The sequence below is a fragment of the Phyllostomus discolor genome, chromosome 4 (genome assembly GCF_004126475.2).
Source record: "Phyllostomus discolor isolate MPI-MPIP mPhyDis1 chromosome 4, mPhyDis1.pri.v3, whole genome shotgun sequence".
Lineage (NCBI taxonomy): Eukaryota > Metazoa > Chordata > Mammalia > Chiroptera > Phyllostomidae > Phyllostomus > Phyllostomus discolor.
The window spans coordinates 87,839,851-87,857,025 of NC_040906.2; the positions used below are offsets into that span (position 1 = coordinate 87,839,851).

Below are 17,175 nucleotides of genomic sequence, written 5' to 3' on the forward strand. Positions count from 1 at the left end.
ATTAAGTATATTTTGGTATGATCATAGTTTTATTTGGCACTTAATTATTTGTTTTGTTTTTTAACTCATTGTCGTGTTCACACATTTTGGGTTATTTCAACTTAATAGTCATTTATTTTATCTATCTTCCATGACAGAGTAACTGCTTGAGCTAAAGCCAACCCAAATTAGCAGTCATTTTTAAAAAAAATAACGGTTTTATTACCTCCCTGTTTTTTTTAATTTTGAACAAAAAGTTAAATTAGAACTCTAAACAACTAACATTAACTAAGTGCCTGCTGTGTGTCGTGAGGTGTATGGCTGGCCAGGGATAGAGAGGTAAATGAGATGGTCCCTGGCCTCAAAACCTCAAGGCCTGTCTGGGAAAACAGACTCAGCATGGTCACACTAGGAAGAGGGGAAGGAGGGCTGTGCTGGAGGCATACATGGGGTTCAGTGGGGCATGAAAGACTGAAAACTGCACTCTGTCAGTGGACCCGACTGTGATGGAATGTTCAGATAGAAGAGAGGTTCTCCAGTTGTGTGAAACAGAAATTGTGTCAGGTGGTTGAAAGCATAATCCTCTGGCTGTTAATTGCTAATTGCTGGTGAATAGCAGCTCAGTATATACCCAAGCATCTGTTTCCTGGGTAGTTGGCAGTGATACAGAATTTATTATTACTTGCACTTTCTAGAGTACTGGACTATTTCCTTTCATTGCTCATAGAATCGGTACATCATTTAACTTAGCCATTTGTTGATTTTGTTGGAGATGGAATAGAGATTAGGATATTGGACAAATTTATTCCGCAAATGTATAGTAAAAGGCTTAGAGAAAAATGTAGGATAGGAGGGAGAAATGATAGAGTTCTTTAACACTTCAAACTTTCTCATACATTTGTTTCTCAATTTTAGAATCTGAAGAAATATGCAGATACAAACTTAAGTAGTTCTTGATGACTTGTGTGATTTGTTTCTTCATCCTTCCTATTTGAAGTGAAATCAGAGTTGAGGTCTCTTAAAAGAACATGCAGAGGAAAGGATATGCTCTTCTGCCATGTGAACTGTGGTTCAAGCCCTTGCAAGCAGTTATGCTAAGAGATCTCAGCCAGTTTTACAGTCTACCTTGATTGTATTTGTTTACCGCGCTAGTTCCTAAACTGTGTACATTTCCAGAAAGGGGATGAATCTTAACTGTAACAGTGCTTAAGGAGAATCTGTGTACTTCAGTGGATTTGGTACTAGTCAGAGACTGTTCCAGTCATAGGCCTGACTTAGGACTGTTGCAATGGAAATAGAGTTTGGATAAGGGAGACAGTCATGGAAGGGCTTTTGGAGGGTTTCTTCTTTGTCTGAAATCAAATGAAATAGCAGTTTCTCCGCTTGTCTGAAACGGAAGGGAAAAAGATGGTAAGGCAAGGTAGTGAGTGACATTGAATATTGGTGCTTGATACCTGTTCTCCCACCTCAGTTGTCATAATTAGCTTGGTGAAATGACATGCCAAGGGTGAGGCCTGAACCGCACATTAGGATAAAGGGTGTGATGGGAAGAGATTGGAGAGCAGTGGGAGGACTGCAGGACGTCACTGAGGAGGCACCTGGAGCCAGGCATTTCCTTGTGCAATGACTTCTGTCCTGTGTGCCTCCCAGTGCCCATTGACCATTCTGACCTGGTGGCCGACCTTCTGAAAGAGCTATCCAACCACAACGAGCGAGTGGAAGAACGGAAAGGTGCCCTCCTGGAGCTGCTCAAGATCACCCGGGAAGACAGCCTGGGCGTCTGGGAAGAGCACTTCAAGACCATTCTGCTCTTGCTGTTGGAGACGCTTGGAGACAAAGATGTGAGCTCCTTTTGTTCTTACCTTTCCCCTTTCCACGGGTGAATTCAGTCCTGTTTTTGTGGCGTTTGGCTTCTGCTCTTCTGTCTGTATTGTGCTTACTATTTATATCAGAACACGTGTGAAATATTTTCTGAGCACCAGTTAGTAAGGGAATGTTTTCGTCAGAGACAGGACTCATCCTACTTATGTGCAAGGTTTTTCTGTAATTGGCTTTGTTGAGGGAAACTTGTTCCTGAATCAGGTCACTTTAACACAAAATTTCTTAAAACATTAGCATAAAATACCATTTTTTACAATGAGCTTTTTTCCTTATGAGTTTTATTTATGTTTCACATTTACTTGAGAAACAGAGAAGTTCCTTTTTTAAAGACCCTGCAAAATGTTGCATTCTGTCACATTTTGTCTTGGTTCCTATATGTGTCAGCAGTTCCAGTAACCTGGAATGGTCAAGCAATAGGTTTAGGAACCATGGATTGTTATCGTTACCTATTATTTTCTGTTGTTATTTTTTAAAATAAAAGGCCCTCTTCACACTGTGATGTTTGAATGTGACACACTAGGTATCTGCCATGCAACTCCAGACGGAGGGCGGAATCCAGTCAAAGCCCTGACTCTTCCCCTTGTTCAGCTGGCCCCTTCCACAGGACAGGAGTCAGTGTAGGGACTGCAAAGTGAACTCCACCCCTCTGCACTGGGCTTTGTGTCAGCCAGCAGAAACACAAATAATGTAAACATGGTGAAAATCTCCACTGGCAGTACCGGACAGAAATCTGACACAGCCCATGGTAGAAGTCATGCCTGGGGTCACTGTGGTGGTGACTTGACTGAAGACAGGTGAGCAGGAGGCCAGTTGAATGTCATGGTGACTTCTGATGCTTAGGATTAGTGGTTTGGTATAGGACTGAGTAAAGCTAGAAAAGAATGGTGACAAAAGATCTGTATTAACTTTTTTTAAAACAAAGTATTGGCTTCCGAAGCACTTGTCCTTGGTTGGGCTTTGTTGTAGGGAGATAGAGTGGTGTCATGTAGAGGGCAGTAAATGGTGTGTTAGTGTGTGAATGGTACGGGTGAATGACAGAGAATCAGGATGTACTTTTTGACTGTGTTTAGTATAAACTCCATTCTCTTTTATTAAGATTAGGAATGTGTTTAGAATGGCTTTCCTCCAGGTGCATGACTCAGCCTTGAGGTCCTCAAGCAACTTGAGGACCTGTATAGATTCCCCTCCCCCATGATCTCATCACACAGAAGGCTGGGAATAATGACAGGTCTCCAGTTGGCCTTACAGAATTTACAGTGTTTTAGGTCATGTTGTTGCAGTGTTCCGATGCTTTTTACCTGTCCTTTTGTAAGTTCTATAAAGGGAAATTTGCATATCTCAGCCTCAGGAAATCTGAAATCCCCCAGAGATATATTGTCCTTATTTGGTTCTCATTTGGCTCATTCAAGAAACCTTCATTAGGTCCCCCTTAGGTGCTGGGTCCTGGGAATGTCAACATAGGCACAGGGCCTGCCCTCATAGAGCTGGCTATCTAGAGGGCCTCTGTCAGTTATGCAGTGTAATCTGTGTTGAGGTGGCTGCAGGATGCCAGTGAACCCCAGAACTGGGTGCTTGGATCTCCCTGGACCCAAGCAACTGTACATTTAGTGAAGTACTGTACACTGAGTGCTGATGTCTTCCTTTCCTCTTGTACTCCAGCATTCCATTCGAGCACTAGCATTGAGAGTTTTGCGGGAAATCCTGAGAAACCAGCCAGCAAGATTTAAAAACTACGCAGAGCTGACCATCATGAAGACTCTGGAAGCCCACAAAGACTCACACAAAGAGGTGAGCCAGGCCTGAGACCCAGGAAGGCTGAACAAGTCTTTGGCACAGTTAGTTGTGTGGGGAAAGAGGAGTGCCAATCACTGTAAGTCTTCAAAAAACGAGTCCCTTCCTTTGAACTGAGCCCATGCCATAATACAGGGTGAAAATCCCATTGCTGCCATGGTAGCTGAGCAGCAGTGCAGTTCAAGGACCAGTGTGTCACTTGGTAGGTTTCTAATTTCCTTTCTATGTGTACAGTGGGCTTGGCCTGTTCCTGAGGATTTCCCATGTCAATGGTTCCCATTTCTTTGGGTCAAAAGGAAGGGTCTTTCATTTCCTTTTGGCATTTAGTATCTGGCAGTGCAATGCGGGAGATTGAAATTGGCTTTGAAGATAAAGACATCCTAGAACAAGTCCCAGACAAATCCTAGAACTGATGCTTACTTGCTCCAGACCCTTGGAGAACTTATTTCACCTTGCAAGCCTCGCTTTCCTTATGTGTAAAATAGAGATGACTATTATTACCAAGCTTCTTGTGAGAATTAAATGAGACAACCAGGGACAGTTCCTGGCCCAGTGCTTGATGAGAGTGGTACTACACTGTATTGGTCCCTTTCCCTTCTTCCTTTTCCAGTGTGCTCCTCTTTGGCTGTGGTATGCCTTCCCCAGTAGCTTCTGAACATTTACAGTACCAGCTAGAAAACTTGATATTACAAACGATCTCTGACCCCAAAGTGTGAGACAATCACTTGCTCAGGTCAGTCTCTTAGCTTACATGTGAGTATTTCATGAGCATACTCATGCATTAAGGGGATTGTGCTTGGAGCAATTCTTATATCTACAAAAAGAATTAGACCCTAAATCATGGTTTTTCTCTGTTCAGCAGTTAGGTGACTGCTGAAAACAGTGGCCTGTTTGGCCTCCTCAAATCCCCACCATGATTGAAGGGTCATCAAGGGTCGGGGTGGTCTTCATGCTCTGTCCAGGCATCTCCCCACTTAACAGTTCATAACACAGGTACTTACATGACAGATGTATTTTCTTTTCTTTTTTTTAATGTTTATTTATTTAAGATTTTATTTATTTATTTTTAGAGAGGGAAGGGAGGGAGAAAGAGAGAGAGAAACATCAATGTGTGGTTGCTGGGGGTCGTGGCCTGCAACCCAGGCATGTGCCCTGACTGGGAATCGAATCTGCAAAGCTTTGGTTCGCAGCCCACGCTCAATCCACTGAGCTATGCCAGCCAGGGCCAGACAGATGTATTTTCAAACCAGTAACTTATACTTTCAAAGTCTGGCTTGGTTGTATGATGGTGATAGTCACTAGTGTTTGAATAAAATGCTCTTCACTTACAATAACTTATTTAAAAAATGTGAGGACCAGATGAACTAATATAGTCAACAGAGTGATTACTGGGTAAGGAAGGGAGGTCCCAGGAGGTACCATAATTGGTGAGGCAATGCATGGTGCCTACTGACAGAAGCAAGATACAAACCAGGTCCTGTGTTTCTTTTACAAGGCAACTGACTTGTGCTTTTTTTCTCTTTGTCTTTTTAAACCACAGTAGCTTCTCCTTAATGAGAATACATGGACATACAAACATACATACACACATATATAAATAAATAAAGTCAACGTTCTTTTACATACATGATGCCAGTTTTCTTTGAGAAGGACATACTTAGAATGTGGCATTAAGGTGAACACTAAGCCATCTACAAGGTGTGGCACTCACAGCTTTCCCCTTGAAAGACATCTGTCTTCAAAGTGGACATCCTGGTCTTAAACTTTGAAACTTTGACAGTGGACCCTAAGAAGTACAAATTAACAGTTAAATAACCCATTTGCTGTTTACTGGGGTTGTTGGTTTTTTGTTTTTTGTTTTTTGTTTTTTTTTTTTTTTTTGAGGGATCTTATTATTTTTTCCCTGCCAAATAAGAAATTTAGGAGAGAAAGTTCTTAGTTGTGAAGTCCTTTAAATCACCTTAGCGACAAAAGCAGAAAGTATAATTCTTGTAACCCAGGGGTCTCCACGCTGCTTTCGCTGATGACCTGATAAAGGAGGTAGAGGAAACACTATGTTCTGAAAGGTTGCCTGTATTGGCAGGCTGCCCTGCTTTGCTTACTGTCAGACTCACCTTGATGTGGTTGTCCTTGTTTCCCTTATGAAACTTGACTCTGTCACTTTGCCAGAAGCTCCTAACTTGGACACGTGTATATGTAGGTATAGATTTTGTTTTTGTTTTTCTTTTCCTTTAAAATTATTTTAGTCCTTCTCTTATTTTAACCAATCTGTCTCTGTTCCTTGCTTTTTGTTTTTTAGGGCAAAATAGTTTGTGCTGTGGCCAAATAATCTTGCACACAATATTTCTCAAGTCATTATTCTTTCTAATTATTACATTCAAATATTTATTCAAACATTATTCGAACATTTATTGGAAAGGATCCAAAATGTTTCTAGACCTAGTTATTATATTAGTCATATGGAGGCAAAGTCTACTTTCCTGTCTAAGCAGTACTTCCAAAGTGTATTCATCCCAGAACTTCCCTGTCATAAGAAGCTAGTTGGTTTTGTATTCATAGACAAAACAGGCCTCAGCAGGAAGTGAAGAGAGTGAGACCTGGGAGGCTGACACACCTTGGCACCTGATGTCCTTCCCTGCCTGCTGTGGTGGTGGCCATACCTGGTGTACACTGTCATTCTGGCTGTGGGACTGTAGCATTGAAGGACAACTTTTTGAAATGCAATTTCTATAAATTGAAATTTATCATAAAAGTCCTAATGGAAGATGATGATAAGATAGCTTGTTTTATCATCTTACAAGCCATAGTATGTTTTATCAGGGTCTTTTAAAAGGAGCTGTGTGTGTAAAACATTTATTTTTAAATATTGAAAGTGTATCAGGCACTAAATCTATCTCAGGCACCATCCATCCTAAGCTAGCATATACATTTCTACAGTAAGCAAGATAGAGGATTTGGATACCAATTTGGAGTTTTTATTTTAAAAGTTGGTGTGTTTTTTTTACTTATTTAAATTTTTCCATGACAGTTGACACACAATATCATATCAGTTTCAAGTGTACAACCCAGTGATTAGACATTTATATAACTTATGATGTGATCACCTCTATAAGTCTAGTACTCGTCTGACACGGTACATAGTTATTTGAGCTGTGACATGTTTTCATATTTCCTATTTGAATAAGTTAATTCTCTTTCATTCTCCAACTCCTTGTTTTATTGTTTTAGTGAATAAAATATGCTATAGCAGTTCAGTGCCTTCTTTTTTAATACATTTTTTTGATTATGCTATTACAGTTGTCCCATTCCCTCCTTCATTCCCCTCCACCCCTCCCACCCATATTCTCCCCCTCTAGTTCATGTCCATGTGTCATACTTATAAGTTCTTTAGCTTCTATATTTCCCATACTATTTTTACCCTCCCCCTGTCTATTTTCTACCTACCATGTATGCTACTTATTCTCTGTACCTTTTCCCCCTCTCTCCTCCCACTCCCCTGTTGCTAACCCTCCATGTGATCTCCATTTCTGTGGTTTCGTTCCTGTTCTAGCTGATTGCTTAGTTTGTTTGTTTGTTTGTTTGTTTGTTTTAGGTGTGGTTGTTAATAATTGTGAGTTTGCTGTCATCTTACTATACATGGTTTTTATCTTCTTAGAAAAGTCCCTTTAACATTTCATATGATAAGGGCTTGGTGATGATTGAACTCCTTTAACTTGACCTTATCTGGGAAGCACTTTATCTGTCCTTCCATTCTAAATGAAAGCTTTGCTGGATAGAGCAATCTGGGGTGTAGGTCCTTGCTTTTCATGACTTGGAATACTTCTTTCCAGCCCCTTCTTGCCTGCAAAGTCTCTTTTGAGAAAGCAGCTGACAGTCTGATGGGAACTCCTTTGTAGTTCACTGTCTCCTTATCTCTTGCTGCTTCTAGGATTCTCTCCTTCATTTTTACCTTGGCTAATGTAATTGTGATGTGCCTTGGTGTGTTCCTCCTTGGGTCCAACTTCTTTGGGACTCTCTGGGCTTCCTGGACTTCCTGGAAGTCTGTTTCCTTTGCCAGATTGGGGAAGTTCTCCTTTATTGTTTGTTCAAAGAAGTTTTCCACTTGTTGCTCTTCCTCTTCCCCTTCTGGTACCCCTATAATTCGGGGGTATGTTGGGATGTTTAAAGATATCCTGGAGGTTCCTTAGCTTCTACTAATTTTTTTTTGAATTCTTGTTTCTTCCTTTTTTTCTGTTTGGTTGTTTCTTTCTTCCTTCTGGTCCACTCCATTGATTTGAGTCCCCGTTTTCCTCCCATCACTATTGGTTCCCTGTACATTTTCCTTCATTTCACTTATCATAGCCTTCATTTTTTCATCTAATTTGTGACCAAATTCAACCAATTCTGTGAGCATCCTGATCACCAGTGCTTTGAACTGTGCATCTGACAGGTTGGCTATCTCTTCGTTGCTTAGCTGTATTTGTTCTGGAGCTTTGATCTGTTCTTTCGTTTGGGTCTTTTTTGGGGAGGGTCTTATCTCACCTTTTATGTAGTGAGGGGCAGCGCCTTAGGTGTTCACCAGGGCTGGTCAACCTTGTCGCTAGGTTGTGACACTGTATGAGGGGGAGGGTCCAAGAGGGAACAGTGGCGCTTGCTCTTCTCTCTACCAGATTTCAGTCCTTTCCGCCACTTCCCCCAAGCAAACTGGGTCCTTCTGGTGCTGATTTCTGTGTGAGTGGGCGTTCTTGTGTACGTTCTAGGACCCTGTGGGTCTCTCCAGTGAACTCTCCTGTGAGGCTGGGAGTTTCTCCCAGCACCTCAATCCCAACAGGTATTTACAATCAGTGTTTTGAGGCTTTATTTCCCTGCACTGGAGCAGTGGGTTGCGAGGTCTTTCTCGCTCCCCAGTTTCGCCTGGTTTATCTGCAGGCGAATGTGTGACCGCCCAGTCAGCCAGCCGCCTCACAGGCCTCGCTGGGTCTGCCTGCTGCCACCCCACACCCTGGGGCCTGCCAGCCGCCTCCTGCGCACCCACGGCCCGCCTGCTAACGTCTTGCGTGCCCAGGGTCCATCAGCTGCTGCCTTACGTGGATGAGGTCCGCCAGCCACTGCTTTTTTTTGCTGAGACCCCTCTCTGCCCAGCCGCCCAACTCCACCCCTCCTACCAGTCTGGATGAATATGTCTATTTTAACTCCTTGGTTGTCGGACTTCTGTACAGTTCAATTTTCTGTCAGTTCTGGTTGTTTTTTCTTTCTAAATTGTTGTTGTCCTTATTTTGATTGTGTGAGGAGGCACAGTTGTGTCTACCTGTACCTCCATCTTGGCCAGAAATCTCTTCGCTGCCTTCTTAATGAAGGTACTTAATGGTTTACACCAGTGTTAGCTTTTCTAAACATGATTAAAAGGGTTAAAGCTTTGTTAGTGACCTTTAAAGTCTTAAGCCCCTTTTCTGTTTTTCAAAGGAGCTTTATTAATCTTAACTCTTCTCAGAATTTGTAATCTTATTTGTTAGGACTGGTGCAGAATCTCACTTTCAGTGATTAAGAGAAGATTTAATAAAAGAACTCATGCTATGAATGAGATTTTGGACTTACTGTGAGATAAAATCTTGAGATAGAAAACCTTGTTTTCTGTCCAGCTTCTGCTCCTCTGCAGCTACGTTGTTTATTTTCATCACCTCTCTACAACCCTGCATAAGCACGACTGTTATGAGAATTAAAATGTTATGGAAATATGCTATTAAAAATGTCATGCTGTACAAATATTGCTACACAAACTGTTTTCAGACATCCTTATCTCTGTCAGAAGACTCATTTTTTGGTAAGTAGTTATGTTAATTATTGATTATTTTACACACATTTAGTGTAAGAATAGTTGTTCCCAGTCATGTGTCTTGCATATAAATTTACAAGAATAACCAACTCCATTTCTTAAGGATAATCTATAATTAAAACTTTTTGATAAATATTAGTCTTCTGAATATGACCTCATTAGTTCTGATTACACTTGCCTATTGAAAGAGGAAATGCCGTCATCATTGTATGTCACTATACGAAAGTCTCAGCATGTAAAGCATCAGAGTCCAGCCTCAGAACAATGCATTGTGTGAAACTGGAGAAATTACTTTACCTTTTTTGGACCTTGGTTTTTCTTATCTGTTAGCCCAGGGAGTGGACTAGATGTTTATCTGTGTCATATCCAGCCTCAAGATAATAGAGGTTGCTATTGAGTGGTACACCTAAACCTTCATAGATTGTAAATCTCTAGTTTTCTATGGGACCAATCTTGAGATGTGGCCAGAGGCTCCTTCCCTTTGTAAGTTACTACTTTTTAACAAAAAGACAAACCCAGAAACCTATATAGTCATATAAAGGTTCACATTTGCTAAGCCAATAGTTTGACACTTAGCTCAAACTCTACTGAATGTTTTATTATTGGAGGCAGAGCGATGGGGTGGGGAGAAATGCTCAGTCTTCAAGGATCTGTAGTTTAGCTGAGTTCAAAGGAAAGGAATTAACATGTGGTTCCGAGTGAAATGCACTAGGAGTTTGGAGTAGGCTGGTATTGTCAAGGGAGAGTGCTTAAAGTGTTAGAACTTGAGACCGAGAAGTAGTTAGGGAGAGAATTGTAATAGTGAGCTGAGGGAGGGAGCATGAACTTAGAAGATATACCTGGGCTGAGTTCAAGGAATCAAGATTTGCCACCATGTTCTGTGTGTCAAGTGGAGATGCCGTTTCTCACTTCACAGGGTCGCTGTCCCGTTCTGGGTGACCACTGCTGCTGCTCTGTCTGTTTTTCAGGGCAAGGGGAAATGGTTCCTCCTGTCTGGTAAGCTGACCCTCTTTGGGGCCAGCTGTGACTCTTACCCTTTAGCTCCTGTAGCTTCAGAAAGAACATCTGATTGAAACAACCCATATTGCAGAAAGTAGTCAAGAGGGCTATTATTTTAATGTCAGAATCTTTGAGTTTGGAGTTTGCAGACCTGGGTGCACACCCTGCTTTTGTCGGTTCACTGGCTATGTGATTGTGAACAAACTACAGCAGCTCTTTGGATCTCTAAAACGATCATAGGCACTGGTGACTTGGGGGAGCAGGGATGCATTATGGCCTGTAAGGCCTGCCCTGACATTAAAGTTAAGTGAGAAAGGTAAATGACGTTGTGGAAAACTAAGGATAATGATACTGTCTTTTTTTAATCCTCTTCCATTAAAGTAGACTAGTTCTGAATAGAACTCTTTTTAAGTTTTACACAAAGCAGATAGAACTGCATTTCTCTAAATACATCTACGAAGACAAAGTTTGATTGAATTAACTTTAAAACTCTTAAAACTCCAATAAAAAACACAACTTTCATCTTTGGACTACTGCTTTGGCTGAGCCTATCACTGTCTACACCGGAGTAGCTGTCATCTTTAGGCCAGAAAACATGCGTTTTTAGAGCTGCAAAACAGAAGCCTCCAGGACTAAGGAACACAGCCATCTCCTGGTCTCCCAGCCCCTTCTGACTCCTCAGTAATTTTTTCCCTTTGGGTCCTAAATCAGTGCCTTGTAAGGGATAAGAAATAGCAAGTCTCCCACCCAAGAGCCTTCACATATTTGAGACAGATAGGATTGTCGAGCCTGCTTTTCCAGGCAAGGATGTGAAGGTGGTGTTGTTAGAGCACATGCCATTCAGAGTCTGCCTCCTAAAATTTTTTGAGTGTCCATTTTCAGGGAAGAGTACTAATCAAGTATGGGTAGAAGATAAGGTTTATAATTTAAAATAATGTAAAAATTCTTAATTTAGATTCTACTGCTCATTTTACTGATAAGGGAACCAAGGCATAGAAAATAAAAGAAATTTTCCCCAAGATCTCCAGACTTTGAACCTGTAGCTTTTCTTCTCTCTCTTCCTCCCACTGGTACTAAGTGTAGCTGAATGGTTGCCTGCTACAGGGGTAGATACTAAAAGTTAGTGTCAATCCTGTTTTTATAAGGTCTTTCCAGCTTTTCCCAGGAGGTGGCGCCAGCCTTTTCCTTCACTCACAAATGATTGTGGAGCTAAACTGAGTGTGCCCACTGCGAAGCGTTCTTTGATTCTGTTCATCATTTCTGAACATTTGCTATTTTATTTATCCTGTTTTTGTATTTTTTTTTACTGAGCCAATTATTCTGATTTATCAGTGACAAGGCCAAATCAAATTTTGTAAGCTTAAAACATGCAGTTCAAATTTGACAAGTTCTGTGTTCTAAAAGAAACCTTATCTTTAATCAAACATTCATCAGTATTCTGAGTAATGACCTCATTTTTTTTAGAAAGTTAGATAAGGAAATTATACTTTTCCTAGCTAGACACTATTATTTCACTAACTTTGAAACTGAAGAATTCTTATGTTTCTAACCAGACTATAGCAAAATCAATAGAATTAGAACAATTTCAGTAGCTTCAGAGTGGATTATGATCCAGAAGTCTACTTAATCCAGCTGTCTCTCATGAATTATGCCCTGCCCTTTTTGAAATCCTTGTCTCTTCTGGCCATCATGTCTGCTAACCAGCCTTGTCCTCCTTTCTTTCCGTTGTCCGTGTTTACTTTTGCTGTCTCTATGCTTACTTTTATAATCTTTGCTTCTTATGTTACATAGAACACAGGGGCAAACCTAAAGTTCACGCTGTTTCAGGCAGCTTGCCCAAAACTGGGGGGTTAGTATATAGAGGGAAGTGAAGAACACCTACCTGCTTTGCCAGAAACAGTGTCCGTCTTGGGAAACTTTCTTGAACCTCAGTAAAAGAGAGTGCCTCACAATTTGTATCTTGAGGTACAGCTACTGGCATTTTTTTTTCAGAAGTTTTTAGAAAACCTTATATTAGAAACATTTGACTAACTGCTTCATGCAAGTGACATTTAGTAGTCCCAGAGTTTTATAAAAGGAAGTTCTCAGGTTTGGGTTTGAGCTCAGTAGACCTGAAGCAGCCTGTTTCCTGAGCAGCTCCCTGCAGGTTAACTCTTAACCTGAATGACAGTGAGGCACATGGAAACTGGAGGAGAGGAAGGAAACCTTGTGACAGAGTGCTCACTGTGAACCTGGCAACTTACTTCCTTGTCTCTTTAACACTGGTAGCATTCCTGAGAGACTCCAGGAGGTTTTCGGTTGGCTCCTGTCATGACTGTTAAGGGGCACTGCTGGGATCTGAATCCCAGTCTGTCTCCAAAGCCTATGTCTTTCCACCCAGTGAGCCACTTCCCATCCCCTGCTGGGATCTTAAACATCTGTTTCTGTACATCACTGTTTTCTAACTTGGATATATCTGTGAAGTCATCCAGCATTTTCTGACCCTTTTATTTCCACGTTTAAGAGCTGAGACCCAAAGTTTCCTCAGTTAGTGTTACTCAGCTTTCTGGCTAGTATGTTTCATGATACTTGTGAACAGTGACTTCTTAGAGTCAAAAGGCATTGGTTTCAGAGAATGGTCTTACTCATTGCATGATGTGCGTGAACTGAGGAGGAAGAAAAGCACTTCATCTTACATAATTCATTGCATGATTCATTGCTCTTCTAAGAAATACGATACTCCTCTTCAAACATTATTGGGAAAAGCTATCCTGAACTAAAGTCTTTTTTTTTTCTGATGAACGGGTCTGTGTCCTCCTTTCCATTATGTTACCTTGAATGAGACACTTTTGTACAGTTGAATTTCCTAAGGCTCATGTTGCTCATTTGTAGATATCTTGCCTCTCTCCTTACTTTCTGGGCTAACTCCTTAGTTGGAACATGTAAATGCAGATCAGTGAGGCATGCCGAGAGGTGACTTTGCCTGTCATAAGCACTTTAAAAATATATGCACTAGGGGAAAATAAGTCTGACAGACATTTATGAAGTGCCTAATGTATATTGGACATTGATTGTGCTGGGCGTGGGGGGTATAGAAAGATGGCTGAGATGGGAGCTTGCCTTCAAGGAATTTTTAGTCTAATGGGAGAGACAGTTTCCGTAAAACATTTAAGTGTAGTGTTCAAGGTTTTCACAGAGGCTCTTCCTGAAGATTCTGTTGATGTGAGTGGGCCCTGAAGGGTGAATTGGTCCAGCTGGGTGAAGAACACAAATGAGTGACAGTCAGGAAGGGTGCAGGGATTAGACAAGGGCACTGAGATGAGGCTGGCCAGGCAGGTGCAGGGTGTCCCTTCAGCTCAGTATTACCAGGGCACAGTGGGGAGATAGAGGGCTAAAAATTCAACTGGACAGGCCAGCGGAAGCAGACCTTGTTGGCCTTCCATGCTGAATTGAAGAACATGGGCATGGTCACCAGGTTAGCATGTTAGAGAGATCATTGGAGTGAGCATACCCACTAGCATGTAGTAGACCAGGTAGGAGGGATCCTCTGGATAGAACTCTGCTTTCTGGCAGCCCTGGAGTTCCCAGGTTAGCTGTGCCTCCTGGTAGCATCTCTGCTGTCAAGTCCCACTTCCAGTATTGTTGCTTTGGCAAGGCCTAGCTAATAGCCATCACATGTTTTATAGCTGCCGTCATTTGTATGTTCTCTCTCTTAATCCAAATAACTGTAAAAGTGGGTATTTTTAAATCCTCATTTTGAAGTTTTTAAAAATTGTGTCTCAGAACAATTAAATGCCTTGCCAGAGGCTTGAACTGAGGCTTGTCTGCTGCACTGTTCTCAGAGGTAGAGAATGTGCCCATCCAACCCTGGATGCTTCCTTTCTTGGGGTAAAAGGGTAAAGGTCATGTGCACACACCAGGGCCCCACAGCATTCTACCTTTGGGGTGGGGGTGTAGAAAAAGCTGCACTTTGCAGGAGATTGGGTTGACAAGAAAAAAAATAACTGCAGTGAGTTTCTTTTAAGTACTCTCATTTCCATGTGTATGTAAAATAGAGTGACATGCCATAAATGTGACTAAGTTAATGCTTACTGACAGGGAAGTCTGCTCACTTATATTGAGGTGCATGGAAAGGCCGAGATTGCACTTGCTTGCCGTGGAGGAGGCAGAGGCAGGCTATGATGGCTCTGTAGGGCCAAGAACCCTTGAGCTGGAAGAATTCTCGCAGAACACCAGAGAAGCCTCTGCAGACATTCATTCTACTTCTTGTCCCTCACCACCCTTCTTCCATCTAATCCTGACCAACATCAAGAAGCTCCTCAGGTAGCAGACTCCCACTCGTGGCCCTGCCTGCTTCTGTGGCCTCATCGGCCATTTCCTGGGCCTTTGAATCCTCATGCTGCCTATGTGCATGGACCACCCACACCCTGCCCAGCACCGTGAGGGCAGCACCTGAGACCCCTTGTCCTCCCCTCTGTGGACTGAGCTCAGTCCCTGACACATAGGACTGAATGAATGCACACACAAAGCATAAATGGAAGGCAGAAGGAAGGGGTGAGAAAAAAATTATTTCTGAGGCTTTGAAGTTCTTAAGAATCTTAACGAGCTTTTTGAGAGTAGGACATGACTCTTCAAATAAAATTATCACTCTGCTATGCTTTGCAGCAAAGCCCCACCTTTTACATATATAGGAAGCACAAACCTTGGATGTTCCTGACACATGTCTCCTCACATGCACACAGTATTTACCCTTCCTTGAACCATGCTGACCTGGGTTTCCATTTGGCTCTTGAAAGAATTAGTATACAATCCCAGTATATGCCCTTGCGGGTATATGCATCGTGTCCGTAAGTATACCAGCCAGTTGATGATGGGGTAGAAGGGTGATCTCATTTAATGAGACACTTGACCTTTGGTCAGTGACTTAAGAAGATAGCTTGTTTTCCCAGGGAAAGTCCAAAAGATCACCAACAAGAAAGAAATGTGACTTTCAGAATTCAGGAAGGTAGAGCTGCTTTAAACAGAACAAATCCTCAGATAGGAGAATGCCATTCAGTCCATCAGTGAGTGTTGAACCCCTGGTAAGTGCCCATCCCTGGTTTGTACTTGCTGAGTTGTTTAGAATAGCAGAACACGGAGCAGAGAAGAATATGATGGAATGACCAGTCCAGGGCTGGCATTAGGAGAATGGGTTAGTGTTGGGGACTGCCCTGCCTGGTCTCAGGAAGCTGTAACCACCCCCGTGTGACTTAGGCTGAGTGAAAGACCTCTGGACCAGGAGCCACTAAGGAAGCAAAACTTATTTCCCTGGCATGAACGCTGCCTGTTCTAATGCCTGGCTCTCATTGCATGATCGGCAGTCAATGACAGGTAACAGTTCTCTAAGAAAGAGAATGAATCTTAGATGTGATCACGTGGGAATACCCTAAGGGAAGAGTCTCAGGGCTGTGGATGTGATGGGGTGATGGACATCAACCCCTGCCCCCTCGGCTTTGTCAAAGCCTGAGTCCTTGTGAGAAATCCAAGTCTCCTGGCTACCTTGTCTTCTCTGTTAACTCAGGCCTGCAGAAATAGCAGAGACGGTGCAGCTCAGACCAGAAACAGCAGACCCCCAGGGTAATCAAGCCTGGGACATAGAATATGCAAGATCCTGTGAGGTCTGTTTGCTGGAGGGTGTTATTAGATTAGAATTTGAAGGCACAGACAGGAAACCTTTGGAACCTGTAGTCCTTTCATATGTTAAAACCCCAAACTTTGCCCAGAATCACAGCGGGGTTTCTGTCTGCACCTTCGTAAGTCACCTACTTCCTTTGATCTTTTCTGCCAGACTGTGAATCCACAAACTACGTCTGTATTCTCAATAAAAATCTGCTTGGGAATGGATATGGCGCGCTGTCCGCTAAAGAGAGTGGCCATGGTGCTCTCCCCACTAGAGAGAGTGGCCATTCCATTTTTACTTCCTCACAGAAACTGCTTGTCTCTGTGTATGTCTTTCTTGTGTTTCAGCGAGCCATCCGCAGCGTTCCGTGCTCACTGCCGGCCGGCGAGCACACGTCAGGTTAGATGTTCCATGCATTTTGTAAGAAAATTCATACCCGTTTATAGCTGGGTGTCTTTGTGTATCATTTATATATGTATTCCTGTGCCACTGATAGGGGTAACTATCATTTATTGAATATCTAGTACATATCTGTGCTGCTCCTCAAATGATCTGTGTTAGACAACCCCATTTACAGATGACGAAGTGGCGAGTTAGCACTGTGAGTGGTGTGACCGGGATTTGTTTCCAGCTCTCTAAGCCCAAGCCCCCCTGTTCTTTCTTTCCTCTGGGTTCTGCACTAGACTTCTACCTGGATTACAGAGTGCCTCTGGTGACCTCTAGAGAGCATGTATTGCATGTGTCCCAGTGCATTGTGATTGCTTCAGAAGTCTCAGGCTGCTCCTTTGGCCATGAGGTGATCTCATGAGCACAGACTCCTGGAAAAGCAACTTTACACAGGGGGGTCCTTGGGGCAACACTCTGCAATGAGGTGTCTTCATGGAAACATAAGTAGTGAGGTCATTCTGGTTTTCCTTCTGGGTTTCTCTCTAGTTATTTCAGTTGTGGGTGGCCTAAAGGCCATGGGAAAGTGTTTTGTTTTCACGTCCTAATCTTCTAGGGCAGAGACTCTCACATTTACCTGTATATGAGAATCTCCCAGGTGCTTATTAAAACAGCTTGCTGAGCTCCAGCC

At 42.4% G+C, this 17,175-nt stretch overlaps 1 protein-coding gene across 46 annotated transcripts in view; it reads left to right on the forward strand.

Annotated features, from left to right (window-relative positions):
* Nucleotides 1-17,175, forward strand: part of CLASP1 (cytoplasmic linker associated protein 1) — a 291,646-nt gene that overhangs the window by 257,847 nt on the left and 16,624 nt on the right. For all 46 annotated transcript variants that reach the window (XM_036023578.1, XM_036023585.1, XM_028533500.2 and 43 more), the window contains 2 exons: nt 1,630-1,820; nt 3,520-3,648. In XM_036023578.1, the coding sequence (XP_035879471.1) occupies nt 1,630-1,820; nt 3,520-3,648 (320 nt within the window). The remainder of the gene's footprint in view (nt 1-1,629; nt 1,821-3,519; nt 3,649-17,175) is intronic.